General features: G+C 46.2%; 1 protein-coding gene across 1 annotated transcript in view; it reads left to right on the top strand.

The window, feature by feature from the left end:
- Positions 1-27,869, top strand: part of ITPR1 (inositol 1,4,5-trisphosphate receptor type 1) — a 153,097-nt gene that overhangs the window by 106,407 nt on the left and 18,821 nt on the right. The window contains exons 45-54 of the mRNA XM_088532057.1: positions 9,430-9,610; positions 10,236-10,489; positions 15,294-15,494; positions 16,893-17,003; positions 18,282-18,377; positions 18,877-18,999; positions 19,907-20,011; positions 20,815-21,007; positions 23,429-23,551; positions 26,578-26,753. Of these exons, the coding sequence (XP_088388183.1) occupies positions 9,430-9,610; positions 10,236-10,489; positions 15,294-15,494; positions 16,893-17,003; positions 18,282-18,377; positions 18,877-18,999; positions 19,907-20,011; positions 20,815-21,007; positions 23,429-23,551; positions 26,578-26,753 (1,563 nt within the window). The remainder of the gene's footprint in view (positions 1-9,429; positions 9,611-10,235; positions 10,490-15,293; positions 15,495-16,892; positions 17,004-18,281; positions 18,378-18,876; positions 19,000-19,906; positions 20,012-20,814; positions 21,008-23,428; positions 23,552-26,577; positions 26,754-27,869) is intronic.

Here is a 27,869-nt window from a genome sequence, read left to right as displayed (position 1 = left end):
ATTACTTCCGGCAAACCAGAATAACTATTTTCCATCCTTTCCTTCCCCAGGGTGAGTGCTTAGTGGTTGTCTTTACCTTCAGAAAAATGTTCTGGGCAGGCAGCAGTTATTCTGCGCATCCACGTGTACGTGCTCCAGCGCAGCAGTGGAGGGGTTGGCAGGGAAGTCTAATTCAGCTTGCTTTTAAGCACAGAATATTTTATGAACCAAATTTTTCGCTGATGCCCACAGCTAACACTGCAAGTTTGCGAGGTCCTGGGCACATCCCAGTGTTCCAGCTCATACCTGCAGAGCGTAGGTGAAACGTTACTGAAAATCTCCTATAAGGAGATGCTGGTGGCAATTCAGCAGCCTACCAGGCAAAAGGCAGAACAGGTTTGTTAATGTGCGGAGATGGCCCAAGTTTCTGTGCTTCCCCGGCATTGCTGCTAGCACGTGTGAACACCCTTCATCAGGACCACTGTGATGTATGTATCCATATCCATAAAGGATATATTCTCAGCTTTCTAGTCTTTTGATATTATTTGAGGCATGAAAGCCAAGTAAATAAAACTCTAAAATGCAGAAAAATGCCAACCACAACGTTAAACTTCTGGGAGAACATCTGACGCAACGTCAGTGAATCAAAATGAAGGTGGAGGTTTGCCCGTGAGTAAAATCACGGTTTCAGGTCTGTATCTCCCAGAGTAATTGCTGAGTGATACCCAAGTTAGGCCAGCATCTTGACACAGTAAATTCACGTAGCCAAACTTTCCTCTCTGCACGTAGTAAGAACAACCCATCTGCTCATGCAGAAAATGCAGAAGGCTCTGGGTGAAACCAAGCTGTTAGGGTACAGTACCTGTACAGGAGAGCTTCTCGAGGTAGTCACCCATCTGCACAGCTTCAAATTGACTGCAGCACAAAAAAGGTTTAATGGAGTACATCATGTAACATCTCTTATTAGTAAGATTGTTTTTGCAAAATATACTCCAAAAATCTTCAGGCTGCTATGCTGCTATGCAAGCTTGGCTCACTTGGTGAGCACAAATTCATGACTTTCTCTAGCCTCCTATCCTGGTCTTCTGCTAAACTACAGTTTTCTTCTGAGTTTTGCAGATCAAACAGAGCATTGTAAGCCTTGCAGGCTGCAGTGTGGATTTTCTTAAGTTCTGCAGCAGTTTCCAGTAAATGCCAGTGGAATAGTCATCTTCACTCTTTGGACTAATAACTTAGTTCATTTTGCATCAGAGATGTTTGTCATTGTGAAACTTGACCTAGCCAAATCGTTTACCATTGAGTTCTAACACAAACAGTTTATCTTCGTTTCACAATTTTATGGTTATTATTAGCAGCTCTCTATATAGTGTTCTGAACAAGTTCATGCTGTGAGTGGAATAAATTTTACTGACCTTAAATTGCTTACAGCTACAGCCGTTAGAGGATAGGAAACTAGTGGGATAGAGACAGGTTATGTAAAAAGGCAGAAGTGTTGTCCCTGCACGGCATTTCCTTAGCTCCAGATTTTCACACGGGAAACGCGTTCGGCCTCATGTTGAGCACAAGGTTTGTGCCGACACACAGGAACTCGCGTGTGATGATTGTAACCTGGTTAAGAAAGGGAGTTCCCGGTAACTCCCAGCTGCTGCTGTGGCGGAGCAGATCCCAGTGATGCTGGAAGGGGATAACTGGAATAGGTGGTACCGTTTCATTAGGAACGTACAGGGCCAACATTAAGGCTAGGCAAAGTAGGTGGTTGCCAACTAGGTGGTTGCAGTAGAAAAGCAAATCTAGAAAGGTTCCTTGTTACAACTAGCAGGACGGATTTTTATTGGAGTGGTAAGGAAATTATTGTGGGGGAGAAGCAGAGCCAGAAGAAAACTCCTGAGCAAGCTGGCTGTATAGGGCACGCTAAATCCCAGGCAGTTTTGCTTAGGGGTGAATGTGGATGTGATAAATGCACCCCAGCTCTGTGAGCCCAGTTGTACCTGCTGCATGGCAGCCTTTCTGGGTTGCTCCTCGTTTTTAGAACGTGCTCTGAAGTGCTGCAGTGCTGCAGGGAGAGGTGCTGCGGATGGGTGCGTGGGTGTCTCCTCTGGATGCTGTTGGGTTGGGTGAGAGCTCTGGCCCCTGCTGGGACGGGTGCCCTCGTCTGCAGGTGACAAATGCAGGTGGAACTGGAGAGCACATGGCCTTGCCGTTCCCTCAACTCCAATTTGCACAAACCAACTATTAATCCATGTAACCTTGCAGGGCCCATGGGCACCCAGCCCCAGCTTGGCCATCGCCCTGACCCTCGGCAACCCTGGCTTGGAGGGCCGAGGTGCTCTTGTGTTGGCTGTGAAGTAAAGTGGGAAAAGTAGAAAGGAAACACTAAGAATATCAACAGTGAAATAGCTGAGCAGGAAACAACCAGGCAACTTTTCTTATTTTTTTTCCCTTTCCCTGTTGGTCTAAATAGCCGCTGTTCTGTGCACTTGCCAAAACACTTGGTTTCCCAGTGCCCACAATTGCTCTCACGTTTTAGGGGAAAAATTTGCAAAGTATTGCAGAAGTGATGATGTAAAACTTGGATTTAGTGACAGAATTGTGTTTTAGCATTTGTGGTTTTGAACTTTTTCAAGCAAATTTTCTTTTTGCAAACTTTGCAATATTCCTGGGCATCTGTGAGCTCACAAGGTTTGTGTCATGACAAATGCTTCACAGGCCGGAACACTTCTGGGTCACTCAACTTCTGTAAATAATGTTTGAACTTCTGGTCACTGGAAAAAAAAATGTATAAACATTTCTATGGTCTGTAAGCTCCTTACCCCCAGAGGAAAAGAGAAGAAATGTGATTTATAACAGGCAGAATTCTCTGATATGAAACTCAGTGGTGTATCTTTTTGATGGATTTGGTGATGTCTGCTTAGGAAGCTAATGCAAAGCCAGCAAGCTAATGGTGCATATATGTGGTCACTGTTGTCTTTCAGTGTTTGAGTTAGCATCTTTCTCAAGTTAAAACAGTCTGTAAAAATTTTAATTTACTTTTGACCTTTGAAGTATATTACTTCAGAAGGTGATGTATTTTTAAAAAAAAAAAAAAAAAAAGTCGTCTTGATAAGGACCTGCATCAAGTGTTGTGCTCCCCTGTGGGTCTTTCTCCGCTCTAAGCGATGTCTCTAATAGGAGCCATCAAGAAGCGCCTGCGTGCGGCGGCTGCCCTGCGGACGAGGCGTTGCACTTGCTCGAGTAATTAAGTGGCGCTAAGGAAGTGCGTGCGGCAGCGCCGTGTGCGAGAGGAGAGCTGGGGCCGCGAGCCCCGGGGAGCGCGCGGAGCTGCCGCCACAAGCATGGGGCGCGTTCCGCGAGCGCGGCCGAGCGTCCCCACCGCCGCGCTGAGCACGAGCGACCCCGGGCACAGTGCGTGGAGAGGAGACTGGAGAGCTGCTGGCATCACCACTGCAGAGATGATTTCTCTCTGCCTGTGGGCAGCAGCAGGCATCTCGTGGATGGGTTTGAGAATAGGGGCCGTAAAGGGAAATCGTGCAGCTCCTGCGTGCTGCTGCTTTGGCCGCAGTTGATGCTTTCTGAAACAAATGGGGCCACCGGTACTTTGGTACCATCGTGACTTTCTGAAACTCAGCCTTTATGGCCAAAGGAAGGTTTTCCCCTTAAATTTTGAGGTGGTTGTTGTGCAATTAAGGAACGCAGGTACAGACAAGACATGCAGCACCTGAGCTGAGCTGCTTTCCTCCCTCCCAGCAGTGCTAGCCTTGCCTGCAGAGGGGCTGGTGGCTCTTGGTGACCGCGGGACATCCCGCGAGGATGTGTCCGTGTGCTCTGCCGCCAGCTCGCGGTGCGAGCCGCGTCCAACCTGAACTCTGAGGATAATCCCCAGCAGGACCGGTGCCCTCGCGGGCAGGCAGAGACAAGTTCCTCCGAGAAACAAGGTCATGCTGCAATTTTTTTTTTTTTTTTTCGTAAGCACAGGAATCAACAAAGCGCTGTTATATAACTTCTATTTATATCCTCCTGCTCAGTAGCTGCAGGCAAGCAAGCGGAGCTGGGAAGGGAATTTAATGAGCTCTCAGGGCTTGCTCACCTTCCAGAGCTGCTAGGAGCCAGCTTGTTTTTGAAGTGCGTCAGCAAACGAAACTGGTGGTGGGTGGGTGGTTTGGGTAGGTGGACTGACTTGTTGCTATGGTTTTCTTTAACTCCTCTGTCTCTCAAGAAGATCTTGCACCTTTTTCCCTCTGTTCTTTCCTCCCCCTGTTTGGGCAGGCAGCAGAGTTCCTGGTCCTGGTGGTGATTCCACTTCCCAAGCCATCAACTCCCCCTTCACAGGGATGTCCTGCCCCAAGCAGCAGCGCTTCACCTGGCCCTGCTGCCTTGTCACCAACTTTGGCAAAGTGACTTTAAATTGTAGCAAGATTCTGGTGTGCTGCAGTAGAACCCATCGTGCACGTGCAGGATGGGGCTGGCAAGTCCCTCTCTGCCTTCAGGACAGGCAAGTCTGCAGTTTGCAGCAGCAGCAGGGCTGCTGAGGTGCTCGGGCACGTTTGCCTCGGGGTTATTTCAAGATGCGGTGTGTTCAGTGAAGTCTTGCAGCTGCTGTTCTGTTCAGCTGGGCAAGACTGGTGGTATCTCCTGGCCCCAGGTGATGGGTCTCCACCAAGGCAGGATGTGCAAAGGACCTTAGAAAGCAGGAGGGTCGGTGATATTTAAGAAGAGGGGGGAAAAAATAGAGAAAGAGAAGTTGGTTTTGCAGCTGGGCGCTGGAATCCCTTGCTGTGTGTTTAGGCAGAACACCCAGGGCTGGGGTTTGTGCTCAGTTCTGCACTCACTTTAGTGCCGAGTTCCCCTTCCTGAAGTGCAACTGCCCTGAAGTCCCCCCAGCCCTGACAGGGCACCCGGTGCCAAGAGCTGGCCGCAGACGGAGGAGCCCAGCAGTTCTGCATTAGTTCAGGCTGACAGCCCGGATAGCACAGGCAAGTGAACATCCCCTAAGAGCTGCTCTGTGGTGCTGGGATGAAGTGTCCTGGACGCCTGCCAGGTAGCTCATCTCGCACGTCGGCAGGGACTTTCCTCTCCAAAATACCCCTGGCTGGCCAAGTGCGGAGGATATTTCTGTTAGCTAATTGGGAACGGAGGAGGGCGATGACCACAGTAGTTCTGTGCGAGGTGTTTGCTGGCGCTTTGCTTTCCTTTGTAAGCAGTGGCTTGTTTTCCTGGGGAATTCTCAGGGATCTCTCCTGTTAGGGAGCATCCGTATGTATTGCTGTGGTTATCCTGGCAGTCCCCTGAGATTGTGTGGAATTAGCAGAGTTTCTCTTCCACTCATCTGCCATTATTTCTATGTGTTTCTGTGTCCAAGCACTTGGAAGGCAAGGCAGGAAGAGAGAAGAGGAGATGTGCTGGTGTTAGGAAATGCACCCTGCTTTTGTTGTGTTTTTCAAATGTGATTCTCGAGGAGGTAGCTTTGGTATGGCACAAAAATTGAGTGTGCCCAAAAATTAACTGTAGAAAACGATATCAAGTTAGAATAAAACATCAGCAAGAAACATTTGTCAATCCCCTGCTTTCAGTGTAGGAAAAAAAGGACTGAAAAGTGACTTTTCAATAGTGCGTGTAAATATTTTGAAGGGCAAAGATGCCATAAACCTGGGATAACCATGAAGGATAAATAGAAGTAAAAGGAGAAATGAGTGAGTGGAAGTTAGTGAGATGTGAAAAGCAGCGTTTCAAACAGCATTAACCACCAGAACAGCCTCCAAGGAGGCGCCTTCTGAAGACAGGCAGGGTGCACTGCTTCTCCATGCCTTTGAGCTCCAGTAAGGAACAAGAAGGGCTCATGGTGCCCAAGGACATCCAAGCTATGCCCCAAAATGCCCCCTTTGCCCCCGGGTCGTGGTGTTACGGTGGTGCTTGGAGGCCCGGCGGTGCTCCAGGCCTTGGGTAACTTGGCTTTCACCTTGCCTGGTCCCCAAGGCCCGCGAGGACGTGACGCGCTGCGAGGACATGGTCCCCTCGGCACCCGCGAGCCGCTGCACGTGCAGGCCTTCCTGCAGGACCATTCCCCCTTGAGTTCCTGGGCAGTTGAACATGGCTCTTTCCCTTGTCCCAGAGGAGAGTCAAGCTATGAGGTTGCTTTTGAATGGAGGTGTGTAGGTGGCTGTTACTCTGTATTTAAAAACGATCAGGAATGCTTTATGTAACACTCCTATGCATTGTAATTCAGTGCGTTAGAAGCGTGCATTCAATATATGAATGTTACGGGCTTTTGTCATTTCGTCATCTCGTGCAGCAGAGATAAGCCTTGATCCTCTCCTCTGGGAGGTTGCTCTGCTTTTGGGATGTCTCACGTGTCACAAGGTGTGTCTCCTAGCACTGCGTTCTCTGATCCAGCATTCATGAAAAAACCTTGTGATTTCTGTGTCATGCGATACTCCTTGTCTAACGATTATGCCTGTTGATGAGACGAGCTGCGATCTCCTGTTGCCTGATGTCAGGGTTTGGTGGAGCCAGCGGCTGAGGTGTAGCCTGGTAGTGCGTTCAGGAACGTTTTATTCCAAAGGTGCCCTAATTACTTAAAGTGCCTGATATGCCAAAACACATGTAGTAACAGCTAGTGCTTCATGAAGAGCCCAACTGAAATTTGAATGGAAATAAAAAATTAAAAGGAATATGGATGAGAGGAGGACAGTTGGAAGGATTTGTCTGGAGGGAAGCACGTTGGCATGGATGTCGGGAAGGGCCAAGGGAATTGCTCTTTTCTCAAAGCTCTTGGCAAATGAAAAGTTTGGTCTTTCCTTGCCAAATGCCAGTTTGTTTCAGATGGCATCTGTCCTGTTGTGCCAAAAAGGCACAAAGAACTAAAGTTTCAGGTGGGGATTAGGGGTTGTCTCAAGCACAGGTCTGGAAGCACAGGAGTCTTGGACAGAGCCTTTGGACTGTCCCATCTATGCATGCCATAACAGAGAGGGTCTGAATGGAGGTTGAGGCTCCCTGGAAAGCAAGCAGGATGCTGTACACAAGCCCCTCTGGTGTAAATGCAATTTCTTCACTTTTCCTTTGGGAGGTGGCCAGTGTCCCATGTCCCAGCTAGCCAGCACCAGGCTTAGCAGGGAGCCCTTCTAGGGTGCCTGTGGCTCAGGGCTTTGAGTCACCAGGCTTTATCCAATTTGGGCTCCAAAGTCTGCATCTGTAAACAAGTTCTAGAGCTTCTGTCCAATTCGCAGCACCCGTTACCTGCTCGAGTGCAGCTTGCAAAATCATGCCTCCTGAAGCAGTGGCTTTGGCAGCTGGCATGTGGTTGATTCATACGTGTGAAGGTGTCGGGCGCTCTGACCTAAACTGAAACAAGCATTTTGTGACGACCAGTGAAGGTCTGCACAGCGTGCACCGGAGAGCGTTACTGGAAATGCTTGTTCCATTTGTTTTCTCTGAAATGCAATGGAAAGTCAGATGGGTTTGAGAAGACGACAGAAATCGAGCCTGTCAGCAAGTAGCGGCTGTGCGCACGCGAGGCGCTGGGAGCGCGCACAGGGAGGCTCCTCCCGGGCAGGGTCTCCACACAGAAGGTGACACAGCTGCTAGCCTGAACTGCAGCTTGGGTGGTTTTTCAAACAGTGGCTGCGCTTTCCAGCATCACTGTCAGTCTGTCTGTGAAACATTATTAGCAGTCTGCTTGTATAGGGCTGCTGAAGCCAGACCATCACGATGCAACTTGAATAAAAACTCTGTTCTTGCAGACCCAAAAAAGAGATGCCCCTGCAAAGACCTGGGGGCCTGAATGAGCTGTGTGTGGTTTGGGCTCGAGGGAGCCACGTGAAGGCGTTTCTTGGTTATGCTTGCAGTTGAGTTCTATTCTGTCCATTGCTTCTAGTCAGTTCAAAGAACTGTTTTTTAGGATAAAAATACAGTCCCTGTAAGTCATCTGTATACGACTTGGATTAGAGAACAGTTCTGTAACACGTTTTCAACCTGAGTGTCTCCACAATTCTTCCTCCTGTTTAGTATCCTTGGGGCCGTCATTTATATGTATGGCATGTCTTGGGTATTTTGCTGTTACTCCTTCGCAGCGGTTGGCGATTCCTGTCAGGTTATTTCAGGCGTGACGCGGCCTGGCAGTGCCCTGCCTCTGCGCTGTGGTGCTGCTGAGCAGCCTGGCTGGAGGCGGTGTCAGGAGGCGGCCGCGGCCTGGCGCCGTCGTGGAGGCGTCACGGCCCGTGCCACGTCCTTCTCATCCCCTCTGGTCGCAGCTAAAAGTGACCAAGAGCTCCAGGGTTTCCTCGGGCGCCCTGGGCGGCGCTGCGGAGGTGGCACGGGTATCTCCCGTGAATATTGACCAGCTGCTTTAAATAGTAGCACTGCTACCCTGTCAGAAATGCAAGAAGCAGCTTTATTAGTGTCTCAAAGTCACTCAGTGGTGCCCCGGCTGCCTCTGCTCGGGGTGATCAAAGGCAGGCGGAGCAGAGATGGCCCCGTGTACCCCGCTTCACAGAAAAGCAGGCAAGATATATTGCTATTCCCATTTTTAATCTGTTTTTTCAATAAATCAGACTTTGTTCCTATTTGTCATGTAAAGCTGTTGGATCGTGAGCCACTGCAGAATGCTAACTAATTTCATGATACTGTGCATAAGGTTGACCCACTTACAAGTTCATCCTTCAGTCATGTTTAAGCTTTGGTCCTGATTTATGTAACAGCATATTGGTTTCATCAGGAATTGTCTGATGGCTCACTGTGCTGGCTCCTTTTTGACCTGTCCGTGATTTGTATTCTCCTCAATTTTGGGAAAACTTTCTGTCTCTGTGCACATATGGGCCGAGGAACATTAATAAACCTTTTCAAAACTAGTCAAGGCTTTGAGCATTTCTGTCACTTACAGACATGCTAGAGTAGAAATTTAAATGAGGTGTAAAATGAAGCTTGTTGAAGACTGCAAAAGTAGAAAGAGCCCTTGTTAACATTGCCCTGTTTGTACATTTTGGGGACTGAGTTTAACATTGACTATTGCATGTTATGAGTCACAGCCCCTTTGATTCAATGGGAGGAAAGGCAGGACAGTTTTCCTCTGCATTTTGTTCAAGCTGTTTCGTTTCTGATCTCAAAAATCACCTTTTAGATAGTTCTGTGATCCTTATGTTACCTTAATTCATTATCTCTCCTCTGCTGAGTGTGAAGTGTGCCCTATTAATGCATAGGGATAAATGAGTTATCACAATGAGTTATTGCGTTAGCTTTTTAAAAAATATATTTAGGAGTTATTAATAAGAAGCTAATGTAGTTGAGATAGTTTGGTTATCTTTAACAGTGAGATATGAATCTCTACTTCTCTAGCTTTCAGTTTACTGCAAGCTAATTAACTTTTAGTCATTCAGGATATCAGGCAGTGCAGAAAAGTGAAATAATTCATGTTCACATCTTTGCGCAAAGATAAATGTTTTGTTCTGTTTTCTCTTTTAGCATTCATTCTTCTGTCGATTAACAGAAGATAAGAAATCTGAAAAGTTTTTTAAGGTTTTCTATGATCGCATGAAAGTGGCACAGCAAGAAATCAAGGCTACTGTCACAGTCAACACAAGTGACTTAGGAAATAAAAAGAAAGATGAAGACTCGGACAGAGAAGTATCAAACAGGAAAAGAGGTAATCCCCATTGTTCGCTTTTTAAAGTGACAAGGGAGTAAAATGCTGTTTCGAACTCATTTGCAGTTGATGCAATAATGCTCTGATCTCTGATCCCACAGAGCAAAGTTCAGAGATCAGTGGTGCCCTGGCTTGGGATTTCAAGAGCTTCGCCCCCTCTTCATCCATTTGTGAGAGTGTACTGTTGAAATGATGAAAAGTATTTCTGAGATGGGACCTTTCCATCTTGTCTAACCTGACAAGTTGCCCAAATCATAGTAATGACCCTGGACTGTGGGTCATGGCCAGTGCCTTCTCTAGCAATAACTGGAGAAATCCTATTTTTCTTCTACAGCAGGTTCTTTTATTAATACTCCTAGTAGTGCTAGATGTGTGTTCCCTAACCAATTAATATTAGTGTTCATAACTTTAATATGGTTTGCATAAAAGGTGTAAAGAGTGGTGTGATAGCGTTCTGAACTCGAGACCCTCACATTGCACTAAACATACTTACAGGAAAGACCTGGTGATCAAGAGCAATGGTTATTGTGGTCCCGGTGTGAAACACTAACGGGGAAGGTGTGCATAGATTCTCCGGTCCTTTTATTCAGTTTGCCAAAGGAAGATCTGTTCTTGTGAATTTCAGCGAGAGAGCCTATGACCCAAATCACAGAGGAAGTCCGGGATCAGCTGCTGGAGGCTTCGGCAGCCACAAGAAAGGCTTACAACGCTTACCGGAGGGAAGCGGATCCTGATGACCATTATTCTGCTGCGGAAGGAGCACAGTCTGCACCAGACAAGAGCAAAGATGACCTGGAGATGAGCGCCGTGATCTCGATAATGCAGCCCATCCTCCGCTTCTTGCAGCTGCTCTGTGAAAACCACAATCGGGATTTGCAGGTACAGTCTGGCTGTAAAGCACCTGTGCAAGTTGTAGTCTTGTCCAGTAACTACTGGCACATCTATCTTGCTAATCCCACACTTTAAAAAAAAAAAAAAAAAAAAAAGATAAATATCCATATGCTCATGGAGGTATCCAGTAAACTGCATGTGTACATTGCTGGACAAATACAGGACTATAGGCCAGTCCATTTGTCCAGTGTTCGCTCTTTTTGTATTAGTGATGGAGGGATCAATGTTTGATGTGACTCTTTCCTTCTAAAAAAAAACCAGTACTTAAAGTACTTAAAGTAAGCAGGTGGGATGCATCCACAGTGCTGAGAATGCGCAGTGTCATCATAAGGCCCCCTTTCAGTTTTTCTGGAAAGGTTGTGGCAATCAGGATTGGTTCCTGAGGGACCTGGAAGAGAGCGAGTGTCACCCCTATCTTCAAGAAAGGCAAGCGTGAGGATTTGGACAATTACAATTCTATCCCTGAAAAGGCAGTGGAGAAACTTGTCTTGGAAACCATTTTGAAATAGATGGAAGGTGATTTAGAGTAGTTAGCATGGATTTATCTTCAGCTAAGCTGATGAGGTGCAGGCTGGATAGGTGGCAACATGGACTGAAAACTGGCCAAACTGCTGGACTCCGAGGGCTGTGATCAGGAACGTGATGTCCGGCTGAACCCGGTCACTCGTGGTGTTCCCCTGGGGTCAGTCCTGGGGTCGGTACTGTTTAACCTCTTCATTAGTGACCTGGACAACGGGGCAGAGTGCACCACCGGCAAATTTGCAGATGATGCAAAACTGGGAGGGGTTGATTGAGCAGATGGTTGTGCTGCCGTTCCGAGGGAGCTCAGCGGACTGGAGAATTGCACCTGCAGGAATGTCACCAAGTTCAACAAGGGGAAGTGCAAAGTCCTGGCTGTGGGGAGGAGCAGCTTCCTGCAGCAGTACAGGCTGGGAGCTGACCAGCTGGAGAGCAGCTTGGCAACCGAAGCCTGGGAAGCCCTGGTGGGTGCCAAGCTGTCTGTGAGTCAGCAATGTATCTCTGCAGCAAAGGCAGGTCAAGGTGGTTGATCCCTCCCCACTTAGCACTGGGGTGTCCCCAGTGCAGGAGAGCCCTGGGCATCCTGGAGCAGGTCTTGTGAAACATCACAAGGATGACTGGGAGTCTGGAGCCTCTGTCATGTGAGGAGAGGCTGAGTGTGTGGCCTTTTCAGCCTGGAGAGCATCTGGGGAGATGCTATCAGTGTGTATAAATACCTCCTTGTCTGGGGGAAGGGGGTTATAGAAGAAAGAGCCAGGCTCTCCTCAGTGCCCACTGGGAAGCAATGGGCACAGACCGAAACACCAGCAATTCTAATTAAAAATGATAAGATTTTTTAAAAATATTGCTGGGGTGATCAAACATTGGAAGAGGTTGCCCCAGAGAGGTAGTGGTACTTCCCTCCTTGGTGACTTCTGGAACTCAGATGAATACAGTCCCAAGAAACCTGCTCTTGTTGACTGTGCTGTGAGCAGAGGCACTGGGCAGGATGGTCTCTTATCACAGGCGATCCGTGCTATTCTGTGACATGGTTGTACGATGTTAGAGTGAGTCCAAAGCTTGTACATCAGTGATCTGACCTTGCACCTGCCTCCCTCAGAGGCAGCAACCATGCACATGGGCTGCAGCTAGCTTGGCTCTTGTTCAGCGAGCGAGCCCATTGCTGCAGGATGAGCACCGCATGCAGCGAGGGCTGCCGAGGGCAGCCGCCTGCCCTCCACACCTTCCCGCGGGAGGAACATGGCCTGGATCGTGCCCTGCGGAGCGGCAGGGCCCCACGGAGCGCCTGGAGCGCAGCCGGAGCACTGCCACTGAACTCAGCGCCCTGCTGCTGGCAATGTTTGCCATCAAATCTGCATGTTAATGTTCCTGACATGTAATTCTTTTAACGTTTTATAGGTGCGGAGGTTACGTACATCATTCTTTTTACCTAATTTTTTCAAAAACTATTTGATCTTTGTTTTGTCAAACAGTTTTTATGCCGTTAGCAATGTTGGAGACAAGTAGGACAGTAGTTTTCTGTGGCAGGCGTCCAAACCGCATGCACAGGATCCGCTTGCTGCCGCCTTTTCCTAGGCACTGGGAACAAAACAACCCCCGTGCCTGTGCGGAAGCCGGGCCAAACAACTGCTTTCCCCGAGCTGCAGGAAGCTGCCCTCCCTTCTGGGAGAAAAAGGTAAAGGTAGAGCTGGCAGGAGAAGTGTTTCCAGTGTAATCCTATTACTGCCTGCCTTGACACTCCCTTTGGCCTGGTGGGAGGCAGGTGTATCTGAAGCTTCAATATCTTGTGCCTGCAGGTAGTAGGTTGTAATTTAACTCCTTATCAATATTGCCAGTGGGATCACTGCTTGAAGGAATATGTAAGGCACGTTTGAAGTGGTATGTTTTCCAGAATTACATGAATTGCCTTTGGATCAAAAGTGACCGGACATCACCCACTTAGTCCAATTTATGTCCAGTAGGGTCTCATCAAGCATTTTATAAGCTTGTAGCAATAGTGAAGAACTTGATGTTCAAGCACAGAACACAGCCCATCACCATAAGAGCAGAAGGGTACGTGTCCCACGTGAGGAGGAAGCCCTCATGAGCTGGCTCATGTGGTTGCCAGCTGTACCTTTTCCATCGCTTGGTGGTTACTTTCCCAAACTAAGCTGTAGTTTGCTCCCTGTATGTGTGCAGTTTCAATAATAGGTTTAGAAATCTCTTCTGAAGGGGAAAAGTATTACTGCATGTTTTTCTTACAAAGTGAGTTGTGATTTCCATGAGGCTAAATACTGCAGTAATATGCCAGCTGGTCATGTGCAGAGTATAAGTCTCCTCCTAAGCCTGTAGGTTAAGTGTTGCATTTGCTGTATGAATCGACTTAACTGTCGGCATTGGATTTTACTGTCCCTTTTATTCCTAATCTCTGGAGGCGTAGCCCAAGTAATAAAGAGGGGTAACCCAGCGTTTGAGTTTTGGCTGGATTTGCTTTCTTGAGTTGCTGCTGTGATGCCAGGCTCTCCTCCTGCAAGCAGAGCTTGTGTTGCCTGTCGAGCTGTGCACAGGCTCGTGCCCCAGAAATGGGAGAACCACTGCCTAAAAACATATAGGAAAGTGAAATCAGCCAAGGATCTACTCCAGATCATTCTGCAGCCCTGACTTTATGCTCAATGCAGGGCTGGGGATTTAATTCCTCAGACTCTTTCCTACCGAGTGTTTTTGGGATGGCGTTTTCGGTAATAGGGTTTTGTTCCCCCTCCTGGGCTCTCGGGTGGTGCAAAATGGAGAGCTCAGTCTGTGTGGCTCAGGGGTTTCCTTGGCCACTTGTTTTCTGGGCCCTGAAACCCAGGCCTCCTGTTTTCTGGAAGTTTTTCCTTCAGCTTGTTCAGCCACCTCCCATTGCCTCCTCTACCTTGTTCTTCCTTTTCCTTTTGTTTTCGTTGACTTTGGATCAAGATGCCAAAGCTGGTATAAACTGTGCTATTATCTGAGTATAAAAGCCTTACCGCAGAGAGACTTTTTTTGGCAGGATGGCGTTTAGTTTTGTAGCTTTTAATGTGTGCTGTTGTTTTTGCTTTTTTTCTGGAGGGAGGGGAAGAGCTCTGATTTCTGCAGCATCCCCTTTCTGCATGCTGACGGCCTAATCAGAAGTCAGGATGTTAAGCAGCAATCAGTGCAAACGTGCTGAATCACCGGCACCTTTCGTCTGCGTTGGTCGACAGCGCTCTCCCTTTTTAGCCTAGCCTTCTACTGAAGCTGGCAATTTCTCAGGCTGTTTGCCTTAAAAGACTTATTAGGCTGACGCAAGCACTGGAGGCGAGCAGACAACGACCCCGCTCTGCTGGCGCAGGGAAAGGTCCTTGCTGCTTCCAAAGTCCCGTGCGTGTTTTTCCCTGAGATTTTTTTCCCCACCTTTTAAAGTGAGATGTTTTGTAACCAGCTAGAATCGAGCTAGATAGGAGTTGTCCTGCTGAAGCTTCCAGGAAAGGGAAGCGGTGGTGTCCATTTCTTTTGTAGAACACTGCTAAACAGATGCTAACAAATAGCATCTGAGTCAATGGGAAATTGCTTTTCATGAGTTGTCCCTCAGTGATTTTTTTTTTTTTGGTGCCGTGTTTTGCTGTACAAGAGAGAGATGGATATATCTCTCTTTATATGGATAAATCTAATGGTTCATTAGAGGAACTGCAGCTAATCAGCACCTTCAAGCAGAGGTTGCAGTAGTTATTTGGGATAATTACTGCAACTTAGAGAATTGCATTTTTAGGGTGCCTTTCTCAGAGTTGTACAGCCAGGTACCCCCCTGCTACTTATGCACCTTGTAACTGTGAAACTGAAATCAGGGAACTGCTTTTTCCCCCCCTCAGAGAAGGTCTCCAGAGTTTTCAGTGCTTGTTAGTAGCCAAATGCAGCTGGTAGGCTCAGAAAGGGAGCTGCCAGGCTTGGAAGAGCTTTTTGATCCGATAACTAGAGTGCATTGCCTGCTCTGTTCTTCCCTAGTGCTCTAATGGGGTGTTCTGAAGATTGCTTGTGATTTTCTGTAAAATTTGAAACCAATAAGCTGCTCAAGAGAGCCGTGCATTGAAAGCAAGCCCTGGAGAAGTCCAGGTTGTCTGTGTTAGGCTCCTTGTGATCAACAAGCTCCAGTGAAGTTAGCAGTGGTTTTATCTTGCAGAGAAATTTTAGGTACATTGACTTAATAAAAGATTATGCTCCACACAACTTTTTTTCTCTCCCCTCTTCTCTTTTCTCATGTGCTCCCTTGTCCTTGGCCACGACGCTGGTGCTGCAGAATTTCCTACGCTGCCAGAACAACAAGACCAACTACAACCTGGTGTGCGAGACGCTGCAGTTCCTGGACTGCATCTGCGGGAGCACGACTGGTGGCCTGGGGCTTCTTGGCCTCTACATAAACGAGAAGAACGTGGCACTGATCAACCAGACGCTGGAGAGCTTGACGGAGTATTGCCAGGGGCCCTGCCACGAGAACCAGGTAACGTGTGGGACGAGCGGCCTTGCCCTCCTGCTGCAGGGCTGTCTCCTGAGCTTGGCTCCTCCTTTACTTTGCCCTCCTTTGTAAATGAAAGCATTGAAAACACTCGTAGATGTTTTCCTGCCCTTCTAGGGTTTATGTTGTCTTGCTGAACTTGACAGGGAGAGTGGGGAGATTTTATACGTTTAATACTTTAAGTTCCTTATAGCAAAAGCATTGCTAAAACCACACTCCATTGCTAGCTGGGAACGAGGCTGGCAAGGTGGCCATGCAGCCCCATGGGACGTGCTGGAGCTCTGCAGCTTCGTTGAGGAAGGCGATAACCATGGAGGGGGTTGAGGCTGTTTCCAGGCTCAGCCTTGAGGGCTGCTGCTGCCGATCCTGCACGCGCAGCCGGGAGGCCGTGGCGCTGGCTCTGAGCGCGCGTGGGCCGCGCGCGGCCAAGGGCCAAAAACACTCTGAGCACGTCCAGCTTCTCCTGAAACCAAATTCTCTGTTGGCAGCCTGTCCTGCCATGAGCAGGAATAACTGTTTTAAAGCAAGCACGGTGGTTTAAGTAATCTTAACAGGGGAGACATAACTGAATAATGATAATCTTATCAGCTAAAGCAGTTACTGGCCCAAGGCTGGACTTTGTCTGGTCCCTGCGTCTAAAGTTAGAGAATTTAGAGCAACTACAGGAGATTTTGTGTGCATGAGCAGGGCCTTGGAGCTGCATGGGGAATTGCACTTCATGCCCATGGGGCAGGCCCCAGAACAGCTGTGGCTGCACAGCTGGGCTCTGCTCGTCCTCCCGTCTTCCCACCTCCTCGCGTGATCTGTGAGCTTGTTTAGAACAGGGCTACTGATTCACCAGGCCGTCCTTCTGTCCTGGAAGTGGGTTTCATGCTGTAACTATTCCTGTCAGTGGGATGACATCTAAAGACTGGGAGTTTAGAATAAACTATGCTAAACAAATAGCTACCGCGAAGTAATTTTTCAAACTCTGACTGTTCTATGGCGTTGACCAAATAACAACTCCTCCATATGTATTTTAGAGAACATTTTTTGTGTTGGGTCAGCATGATTGGATAGGCTGTATCCCCCATAGGTCTTCGAACTTCCTTAGCTATGGGTTTAGCCTAAACCCTTTTATTTGAAAATGCTTCATTTATCAACTGCATTGCTTTTTGCTTCCTGAGTCTGGATGGCTTCAGTAGGGCACACAATGGTGGTTTATAGGAAGTACTTGAAAGAGAATGCTTTCATCTCCTGTTATTCCCCTCAGTAGAGTTTTCTGTTCCGTTAGCCATTTCAGAGAACTTATGAGGTGACTCTTCTGCTCTGGCAGAGTCACTGGATTGGCTGTGTGTGTAATGTGGACAATTAGTGAAGTTGTGATGAATTTTCTTTGGACAGAACTGCATTGCTACTCATGAATCCAATGGCATTGACATAATCACAGCATTAATTCTCAATGACATCAACCCTTTGGGAAAGAAGAGGATGGACCTTGTGTTAGAACTGAAGGCAAGTGAATATTTTATGAAATGCACATTAACAGTAAGTTGAAGCAAAACTTTATTGCTGAAATCATGTGGGTGTTTTATTATATCCCGGTATTCAGAGGTGCCAAAAAATTATACGCATCAAAGAGCTGAAGGCAGTACCCAAAGACTGTTTGTCACTGGTATTTCATCTTTTAAATGATAGGGCAGCACCTAATGTGGAACCACCAGCTTGCAGGTGTGGGGAATTGCAGGTCGTTCGGATATGAAAGGAATTTAATTCCCCTGTGAGAAATCTAAATCCAATTAAAAATTCTCTATTGTCAAATGAGCTCTTGAATCTACAATAGAAATAAAATATCTTGTGCTACCTTGAGTTTTTTAATGCTTTGTTACTGCTAAGTTATGTCGATGTTTAGTCACCAGAACATCTTTTTTAGGGCTATTCAGAAACAATTAGCCTTTGTATTGGTTTCAAAATAATGCTAACATGCTGTCTTACAACAGCTGTAGTCAGAGTACCCCACCTTCATCATACGCCTAAGGAATATTTCCTGTCTTTTTGTCCCTTTTTTGCAATGAAACGTCTGCTTGTTTTCCATTGTCGACTCACACTATTATAGGCAGTGTGGGTTTTTTATTATTCTAAATAAAAAATGTTTTTAGAGTCAATTAGCATTATACTTCAAAATTAAATACTTTTATTGTTTTTATTGTCAGTCATGATGGATTTTAATCTTAATTGTTCATGTGAAAGTAGTCTGGTGCCTTGTGGTAGTTTCCCATTTCCTCCCTCCCTCTCTTGGCATGAACAGGTTGCAGAGTAATTTTCAGTTAAATGCAGTGAAGCATGTCCCTGTCTCCAGCCTTGGCTGTCCTTTGATTTAATCAGCAGCGTCTCAAAGCCAACCTGCACTGTTGTGGAGAGGAAAGCTTCTAGTAATGTTGCTGCATCTTTAAAACAAATTCCAGCAAGCTTTAAACCTCAGTATTTTAGGAATCTAAAGCTTAACTTGGCTTAATTTGTCCCCTAGTAAGTCAGATTTGGGTAGTAAACTGTTGAAGAAATAATAATAATGTGAATTTATCTGTGTAGATGGAGATGGGGGAACGTGCCTGGGGAGCTGGGGCTGAGTCCTGCAGCGTTTGCAGCTGGGGCCTCTGCAGCCTGCGCTCCTGGAAGCGGGTGCCGTGGGCCCTGCAGGCAGGGGGGCTGTGGAGCCGCAGCTGGGCACGTTCTGCCTTGGCTTCCTGGTGCCAGCCGGCATCTCTCCCTCCCTCCCTCCCTCCCTCCCTTCAGAACAACGCTTCGAAATTGCTGCTGGCCATCATGGAGAGCAGGCACGACAGCGAGAACGCGGAGCGCATCCTCTATAACATGAGGCCCAAGGAGCTGGTGAGTCCCGCGGCCCCTTCCTAGAGCAAGGCTGGCACTGGGGACAGGGGATGCTGCCAGCTGAAGAACTCTAGGGGTCTGCACAGGGAGCCCTGGAGGAGGGATCAGCTTGGTTGGTTGCACTGTTGGTGTCTGGGTCATGTATGAGGTGCTGGAGGCACAAACAGGACATTCAGAGTTTGGCTGCAGGCCCCTCAGCGTGTTTTATTGTGTGTAGTTACAGCAAGAGCCAGAGTTAACATGACATATCGCACATGTGGCCCAGAACATGCGACTTAGAAACATAAAATATTAGTTTCTTGTGTTCACAAACTGATGTGGAGTTACTGACTTTGGGTCTTTTCTTTTATCTTGGGTGTTTAGGAGCACAGTGACCTTCCCCTTGAACGCGAATGCTTAGCTCCCTTTCAATTCTTGGGAGTATCAAATATATACTATCCTCTGCAGGCTTCATCCCTCAGATTGGAGCTCTTTCATTTGCCTGTGTCTGTGTTTCTAGGTGGAAGTGATAAAGAAGGCATATCTACAAGGTGAAATTGAATTTGAGGATGGGGAGAATGGAGAAGACGTTGCTGCATCTCCAAGGAACGTGGGACACAACATTTACATACTAGCTCACCAGGTAAACGATGGTCACTTGCAGCTTTTGTAGCACCAAGAATTGCAAACTGTGAATACAGAGATATGCTTTTTATTGACAGTTGTTTTAATTGCTCATCTCTGAGGCAAAGTCAGTATGTATTTTTTTATAAGAGTAAATACTAGTATTTTGTAATTTTTTTGTTTCTTTGATAAGAGTAAGAAACTTCTTGGACTTTCCTGGTGCGAAGCAGGCAGTCTCTTGATGAAGTTTCTGAAGATGTGATTCAGGGCCTTGGCAGTTCTAAGAGGCAATCTATTTTTCATCTGTATCAAAGGTCACTTTATACTATGGTCATGTTTATTCTTTTGTTCCAACTTGGTGCTTGAAAGATAAAAGGCCAAGTTTTCGGAAAAAAAACACTAGGTCTAATTAATATGTTATTATTTTGGTGCTACTTACATCAGTCTATTGGAGACTCCTTCTTCATTTTGCATCTGAGAAAAAAAAGTCATTATGCTGTAAAATGAATTTGAAGCATCCAGTAGCATCCTTTTGGAGCAGTGCTGTGTACATCTGCTCTTCGAGACAAAGTTTCTCCACCATCTCTGCTCAATATTGAGAGAGTGGTGCACCTTTGGATTAGGTAGCTTGTAGAAGGATAAGACTATGTGAATCTTCTGACTTTTCCCAAGTCAGGCAAAGAGTGGAGAGAGAGTAAGAGAGGAATAACAACATGGATATTAAAAAATGCATATTTAAGTTATTCTGACTTGCTCCCAAAATAGAGCTGCAGTGTCTGTTTGGAATAGAACAAGCCTTCTGTCAACTTTGCCCTTTCTTAGCAGCTGACTGTGTACTATTTCTTTTTTTATGTCAAAAATCAGATATTTAATATCATAGGGAGACATCTGGTGTCTCCTACTCCCTTTGCATTGCTTTATTTTAGTTGGCTCGTCACAACAAAGAGCTGCAGAACATGCTGAAGCCAGGAGGTCAGATCGAGGGGGACGAGGCCCTGGAGTTCTACGCCAAGCACACGGCGCAGATTGAGGTAGGGAAAAGCTGCCTGTGTGCGGAGGGGGAAACAGTTTCTGTGGAAAGTGCAGTTCGGAAGAAAAACTATGTGATTAAACAGTTGCATGAGAAGTGATATTTTGATTGAACTGACTACCTGTGTGTGGACTGTCATCTTTGACATAGGAACATACATATATTTTTATTTTTTTGGCAGCCTTGGGGTGGTGGGAAGCTATTTTTGAGCTGTCTTGTGTAGGCTTTCAGATGGGACTAAGCACAACTCTGTTGGCAAGAAGTACTGTAGCTTCACTTTCATGTCACTTTTTGGCCAGCAGTATGGCTGAATCCATGAGGTTAGCGGTGTCTTTTGCCATTCTTTCCCTATTCAAATGAGTTTGACCTGCCACACAGTTCATCTATGATGCCTTTTAAAAGTAAAACACACACAAACATGAGCCCATTCTAATAAGCAAGATGAATAAAACTCACTTTTTGCCTATGCAAGAAGTGCGACTAAAACATGCTAAGATTCTCCAGCTGGGCCACCAGGTTGCTGTGGAATTCAGAGCAGGTTTGGTGCAGGATGTGATGGGCCCTTTGGATACCCCAGCTAAGGACAGTATTGCCAAAATATGATTACAGCATAGCAACTATCACTCATCAAACTAAACGTAGGCTTTACTTTGAAAAGTAACTTAACTGAAATGGGTCTCAAGCTGCTTTTCTACAGAAGTGTGCCTGAGCTTCTATATGTAGCTGCTTTTAAAAGAAGAAAAAAAGCCCAAGAAATAAAATTATCTAAAACAAAATAAGACTTCTAATAAAACTGTTGTTCAGATTGTCAGGTCGGACCGTACAATGGAGCAAATTGTCTTCCCTGTACCCAGTATATGTGAATTTCTCACCAAGGAGTCCAAGCTGCGGATATATTACACCACAGAGAGAGATGAACAAGGCAGCAAGATCAACGATTTCTTCATGAAATCAGAAGACCTCTTTAATGAGATGAACTGGCAAAAGAAATTGCGAGGTAGGTTGCGGTTGCCAGTGTCGTTGTGTGAAGTGTTAGCAGCAGAGTGCTTAGGTCGGGTTTCCAAAGTTTGAAATATTGACTTGATAGCAGATGGTTCCCCAGTGTGGCAGCAACCTTGATGACTATTTGAAAGACTCTGCTCCTCTGCAGGATGACATTATGTTGCAAGGAAATCAAGCTTAATGTTAGAACACTGTGGACTAAATGGAGAGAATCCATGGGGGGGAAAAAAAAATAAGAAAGATCTCGGGTCATCTTTTTTAAGATCCAAGAGAAAGGACTGAATTGGTGGCTTAGCTTCAGGGAGAAGGTATTTGGTGGCAGGGAGAGATGGGGAGGGCGAAGCTGAAGAACAGAGTAATTGGCTCTCCTTTCCTGTGCTGGGTATAAGAAGCAGCTACCTTAGTTGCACGAAATAATAATGCAAGCTCATGCAGCATTGGTGCGGGCTGCCTGTGGGGAGGGTTTGCATCTCTAGCAGTGAAGGTTTTTTCAGAGCAGGTTGAACAAGCTTTTGTCACTAAGAGCAAAAGTAACGTTGATCCTGCCTTTGGACAAGGAATGGACAAGAAGATCTGCTGATTAAGCAGCCCTGTAATGTGAAATACCTGAAAGGAAACTTTTTTCAAGCACAGTTTTCCTGCTCTTTCCCCTGAGATTCTCTCTGGTAGTTAAGAAAACTTTAAAAACTTTTTACTCCCTGTAGTACCATCAGTCCCCCTTGTAAGCCTTCTATCTAATTTGTTTAAGATTATTTTTAAAGATAATTTCTGGTTTCACTGAACGGCAGCATTGCACATGAGGCTCAGCTGCAGTGGGCAGCGAGGAGCGGTTAGAATTTACCAAGAGTGACCCTCTGAAATGTCAGAGATAAGGCAGCTATTTCCTGCTCGTGTCGACATCTGCCATCTGATGCTGCTGCAGTTCCCCATGCTCAAGTCAGCTCAACTCTAGTTATTAGCACAAGAGCTCTAGCAGGTCTGGAGCGCTCCTAAAGCGAGTGGATGGTAGAAGAGGCAGCAGATTTCTGCTGCACAGCTGTACACACCTCACAAACTGCCTGCAGAGCCAGACAAGTGCAGACTGTTTTAAGTGAGGTGGGAGCAGAAGTTTGTTCCCAGGCAGAGACCACATTGGTACTCGGGCATCATTGCATGTCCTAGGAGCATATGAGGTTAGATAGAACCTCCAGCAGTCAATAATAGACTAGATGGGGCCTCCAGAGATACATATGGGAAAATAAAACATTAAAATGAGAGGGCAACTTTGTATTTGATGGCATCCATCTATTCTGTTATATTTTGTTGTTTGATTTCGGGCTTGCAAGTTATTTTAAATGTCTTTGAGGCTACCTCTAAGCAAAGTATGAAGACAGCCATAATTAAAAACAGACTGCAAGTAGATCAAAAATGTCAGGCAGAAGTAAAGAATACTTTTAAATAAAATACCTGGAATTTTTCATTTAAAATTATAGGAGTTCAATTCACGGGGATTTTAATTTGATGCAGTTACTATGAGGTAATTGCTTTGTCATCCTTTTTCATCTCCTGGCCCGTGACTGACCACCTCAGAAAATGAATCTTCTTGCTTTGTGCTCTTGACTATAGCTGCAGAGGTTATTAAAACTAGGACTTTTTTTAAAGTATTTGTAAGTTTAAGAATTTGAGATATGCCTCTGTTTAACTGTAGCTTTAGCTCTGCAGATGTTTGTGTCCTTTGCCCATAATGCAGAGCAATGGTCGCCTTACTTGAACTGAGTTGTTGTCTTGAAATACATCAGTCTATAATCAGCTTGGAGTAAACTAGTCCTGTGTGTCTGGCAGTTAGTCTTAAATGTTTTAGCTTTGGCTGTGCATTGCTGCATTGCATTTTGTGCCCCCAAAACCCACCTAGCACTGTCCTGGATACATTTTTTTTCTGTCTGGCTGCAGTGGAAAGGCAGCTTGGGTTGGGTGAAGGGTCCAATACAGGTGAGCAGCTGGCTGCAGTGTCCACAGTTTGGTTGCAAGGGATGATGCTGAATCTCACCTGTGCCACTGAGTATGGTTTTTATTCCTCCTAACTTTCGTGTAGCTCAGAACGTGTGAGTACAAAGTATATTATGAGGGGAACCATGAAGTCCATGATCTCTAGGATTTCTGAACTCATTGCCATGCTGAGACTGGGTGGATTCATGTTTCCTTTCTCGCATGGGCCCTTTGCCATAAAGCCCTATCTGGGAAACTAGAAATACCCAAAAGATGTCACCCTAAAGAGTAATCAAGTAAGCACCAGTGCAGGTAGTTTTTATTACTGCTATTAGTGTTGTGCTTCTAGGCAAAATGAAAATAACCAGAGTTTTGGTGGAGATTAATTTCTTGTATAGTCATCTGGTTTTCTTGAAATGCTCCTTTAAAAAATGTTTTTTTTCCTTTGCAGCTCAGCCTTTCCTATACTGGTGTGCTCGGAACATGTCCTTCTGGAGCAGCATTTCCTTTAACCTGGCTGTCCTCATGAACCTACTTGTAGCATTTTTCTATCCATTCAAAGGAATTCGAGGAGGTACTAATATTTAACATGCAAAAAATGTGTGAACAAATAAGGCTTGATGGGCCAAATTCTGTTCCCTCCTTGCTTGTATGGTCCTATTAACCAGGGATAGTAGAACAGAAATGGACTTTTCTTGACATTGTTTTGAAATATAAGCTTTGCTGTTTTCAGACTTATCTGCATAAAAAATGGTCTAGTGTTTGCGAAGAAATCCTGACAGGGACACTGTAACATTTTTGTAGTCCTTTCTGTCCTGAGGTCTTCATGAGGAAAGTGCAGAGCCCCACTTCTTCCTAGGGGAAAAAGGTTATCGTAGACAGACATCACCTCTAATTACGTGACTGTTCTACTTTATTTTAAAGTTCTGTAAGTATTGAGCTGGAAATAGAGGAAGCGTTAACTTGCTGTTTTTCTGGAGCTTGCATTTTATGCTTGCCACGTTCTGTGAAGTGCCTGTGGCTGCGTCAGGAGGTGTGCAAGCCACAGAGCTGGGAAGGGGAGGCTACCTGTGAAAGCAGGTGAGGTGGGCAGGTGGGATGGCATTTCCCTAGTGTCCTCCAAGGGTGGATCCAGGCTGAGAACCTGGTGTCTCCTTTGGCACCTTCTGTTCTTGGGACCTTGCCCCTCTGAGCATTTAGCTCTGAGCTTGGCTTGAGGACCCAGGGAGAGTTGCCAGCCTTTGCTGCTCTTCAGTTTCCTTGCCATAAGTGGGTAGCAGCTGAACTTTCATTTCTAGCATAAACTGTGTGGTAACATGTGCAATTCGTGAGGGATTGCACAATCTTGCTGCAGTAGGTCTCATGGAAGATATTTTTGACCTGAACAGTGGGTTTGTGTGAGAGATGGTTCTTAGAGCCAACTCAGTAAATACATCCCAGGAAGACCTGATCAGACCCAGCTGGTTCTGCTTAGACTGAGCATCTCTGAAGGATGCACCCTGTGGCACATGACTGGTGGGTTCATGTTAGCAAAATCAGGAAGCGGATGGACAAATCCTCCCACAAGTGTCCATGCAATGTGTTTATCACTCCTCAAACTGGTAGAGGAAATACCTAGGTGGGAGCTGTTGCCCCATTTGTGTCATCTGAGGTAAGTAAGAATCCCAGAAGTAAAACCTCATCCTGGGGAGCATGATTCATGCTCAAGCCTTCACTTCTTTCTTTTCACATTCATTATACAGTAGGGTCAGGCAGATTTTTTATCTTCTACTGAACTTCTCTGCACCTTTTTCCTTGATCATTGCATGTTGCTGAGCCTAAAGAAAACAGCTCAGAGATGGCAAACAGCCTGAAAGCAGGTTCCTGTTCAGTGCTATGTGGCATAAATGCCACTTTACCATTTCTGCAGTTCACCAGTCAAGTTAAACTTGAGAGCCTTAGTTTTGCCCAAGTAGCTGTGTTGGATGAGTTACCAGCAGAGTTACCAGCATCCGCTTCTGAGCAGCTGGTGGTTTAAAGGTTTTAACAAGCAGAAAGAGCCACTGAATTTTCCATCTGCATTCTCAAAGGTCACAAGTTAAAATTTGAAAGTCTGAATTTATGGCCGCTGGTAAAGCTGCTAATTAAACAAGGTCTTTGAGATGGCAAGCTGCAAGATTGGGGAGGGGGGGGAATCGTTTGGCATTTTGAAGATGCTGTACCCTGCATATTTGAAATAATTTATCAAGTAAAGTTTTGATAAAATCTTTTTTGACTAGATATCATCAAGAATGTTTAAAATATATATGCAGCTTTAAGAAAGCAAGGTTTCCAAAACAGATCATTTGGGGGGAATTCTCAGCGTCTTGAATTGCTCAAACATGTTGAACTCTGAGCAGCTGATTAGCATATGCCAGCACAGCAGAAGCTGTAAAACTTATGACTTTGGGAGCAGAAACCAGCTTGGGTGCTTAGAACTAGATACTTAAATTACTCAGATCCAGATTCGTGGAGAACTTTCTATGGAGCTTTCTGAATTACGTGTTTCTCGTGCCCGGGAGGACTCCTCGCGCTGGCAGCAGGTGCCCCGAGGCTCGGCTGGGTGCGGGCGAGCAGAGCGCGCCGGCTCCGCGCTGCGTTCCCAGGGCCCTGCGGAGCCTCCCGAGGATGCCCGGAGCCTCCAGCTGGGATTTCAGCACTTGCTGCCTTGTTCTGAGATCCGAAACTCCCTTCACGCGGTGGAAGCATCTGTTTGACTTTATGCTTATCAGCCTTTAATTTTCATCTAACCTCTGCTGCTTTTATTAATCTGCAGTGATTTGGAGCGAAATTAAATGGATGCTCGCTGTAGTTGGGGGAGTAACACTTTCTAACCTGCCTGAATTTGGGAGGTGAAGAACCGTCCCTTCATGTGTTGCTCAACAACCCTCTGAGTTCCTGCAAATAGGCTGCGGAGTGCGATTTGGAGGAATCTCACCTTTTTGTTTGAGGTCCCAGTTACTTGAAGCAAAACACTTCACGTGAGCTTCAGGAAAATATGTCTTTATTCTGCAAAGACCCAGAGTATTTTAGGCAGAGTATTTTCGTCGTTCTTTCACAGAAGTGTATTTTTAGCAACGACGGCTGATGTTATGTAAGCAGATGCTCTCATGGGATAGTCTAAATAGAACCCGAAATAGCAAGAGATGGTTTAAAAAAAAAAAAAAAAAGGTGCAAGGTTTTGGACCCAAAGCATAATAGAAGAATAGGCTGCGAACAGGACCTGCTCAGTTTGTTGTCTGTCCTTTGCCTTCCCATTCAGTGCATCTGCAGAATACATTAGCAAAACACCTCTGCTTTTCACCATTCAAGATGTGCAATAATGAACAGGAAAATGAAAAATCCTATAATACTAGAGCCTATTTACATAATGCTTTAGTAACAAACTTGTAATTAAAATCTGCTGAAGGCATTGAGTTCAGACACTCTACTTTCCATCCTGAAATCAGTGATGTCTGAACAGGGAGATTAATGGTAGTGCACAAGAAGGAGATAAAATGGCACTTTTCTGACTACTTTTGGTTTTATTTGGTGTAACAAAGTATTGAAGGTTTGTGGGTTTTTGTGTTCTCTCCAACCTAGGCACGCTGGAGCCCCACTTGTCAGGCTTGCTGTGGACTGCTATGCTGATTTCTTTGGCTATAGTCATAGCTCTTCCTAAGCCCCATGGCATCCGAGCCTTAATAGCTTCGACGATATTGCGACTAATATTTTCAGTTGGTTTACAGCCCACTTTATTTCTTCTGGGTGCATTCAATGTAAGTATTGAGTGGGCTTGGAAGCTCTGTTGCATCTTATGTAAGATTCTGTATTTGCTCATGAAGATGCCGGACAAAAATAGTCTGGTACATTGTGGCAGCGGCAGCACTGCTTGGTGAAGAAGTAATTCCCGCTTTGGGTTGTTTCTTAATAGAAATGCCTTGCTGCTTTTCACTTAATCCCAATTCCCCAAACTGGACAGCTCTAAGGTTTTATTACAGCCTAGTAATGGCTCCCACCCCAGCTAAAAATGTTAAGAGGTCTCTGTGACCCTGGCGCGCTCCAGGTAGATCTCTCAAAGCCTCCCCTGCTCTGATGACTAAACTACAGCATTATGGGGTTCCCCAAACGGCTGTCTCACCTGCCAGCCAGCCCCAAGTGTGACCCTAAGGGGTTTTGCTGCGGCGACGCGCGCAGCGAGCGTGTAAGCTGAGCCAGACCTTGGTGAGCCCTCGGACCGAGGGCCGCGGTCTCGGGAGCGAGCCAGCAATGCTGCTCTCTGCCTGAGTCAGCAGGAGCTGGGCACGGGTGCCCCTCCTGGAAGCCTTTGCCCTTCTTGCAGTGCCCCGCTCTTCAGAGCGTGATTTAATAGTGTCCCTGTCATCAGCATGTGCTACCAGGGCCTGCTGTGGCAGGGCCGCGGTGGGGGTGGCTGCAGCATTTAGCAGGTAAGTGTAAGGGAGCTTTCCCTTGGGTATGGATGGCATCAAGGACCTGATCCGAGTGCGAATTGCTGAGGCACTTGGAGTACTTATTAACAAGCAGCAGCTGCTGCAGCCCGAGAGACTGCCCAGCTGCAGGAACATCAGGGCTTGGAGCTGTTGAGCACTTGTTTAATGAAGGCTTACTATTCACACTAGGGTTGTGGTGTTATTTGCTTCTCTAAATGTTCAAATGTCGATGCCATGGGACAAAAAGCTGAAGATAAGTATCAGGGCACATGTTTTACTAGAGGTCTGTGGTTTTAGCTTTGGCTGTCTGTCGGAGCTGTGTAGAAAATGCAACAGAAAGCAGTTTGCTACTCAATGCAGAATGATAGCAAGTAACCAACACTGCAGCAGAGCTGTTGAAGCCATCATGTAGCTGAGCTCTCACCAGCTTTGAGAAGTTGCTTT

Source organism: Tinamus guttatus, unplaced genomic scaffold (genome assembly GCF_059628265.1).
Source record: "Tinamus guttatus ecotype Peru unplaced genomic scaffold, ASM5962826v1 Tinamus_guttatus_pri_ptg000451l, whole genome shotgun sequence".
Lineage (NCBI taxonomy): Eukaryota > Metazoa > Chordata > Aves > Tinamiformes > Tinamidae > Tinamus > Tinamus guttatus.
The sequence above is the reverse complement of the archived record's forward strand: the minus strand, read 5'-3'. Positions and strand labels throughout refer to the sequence as shown.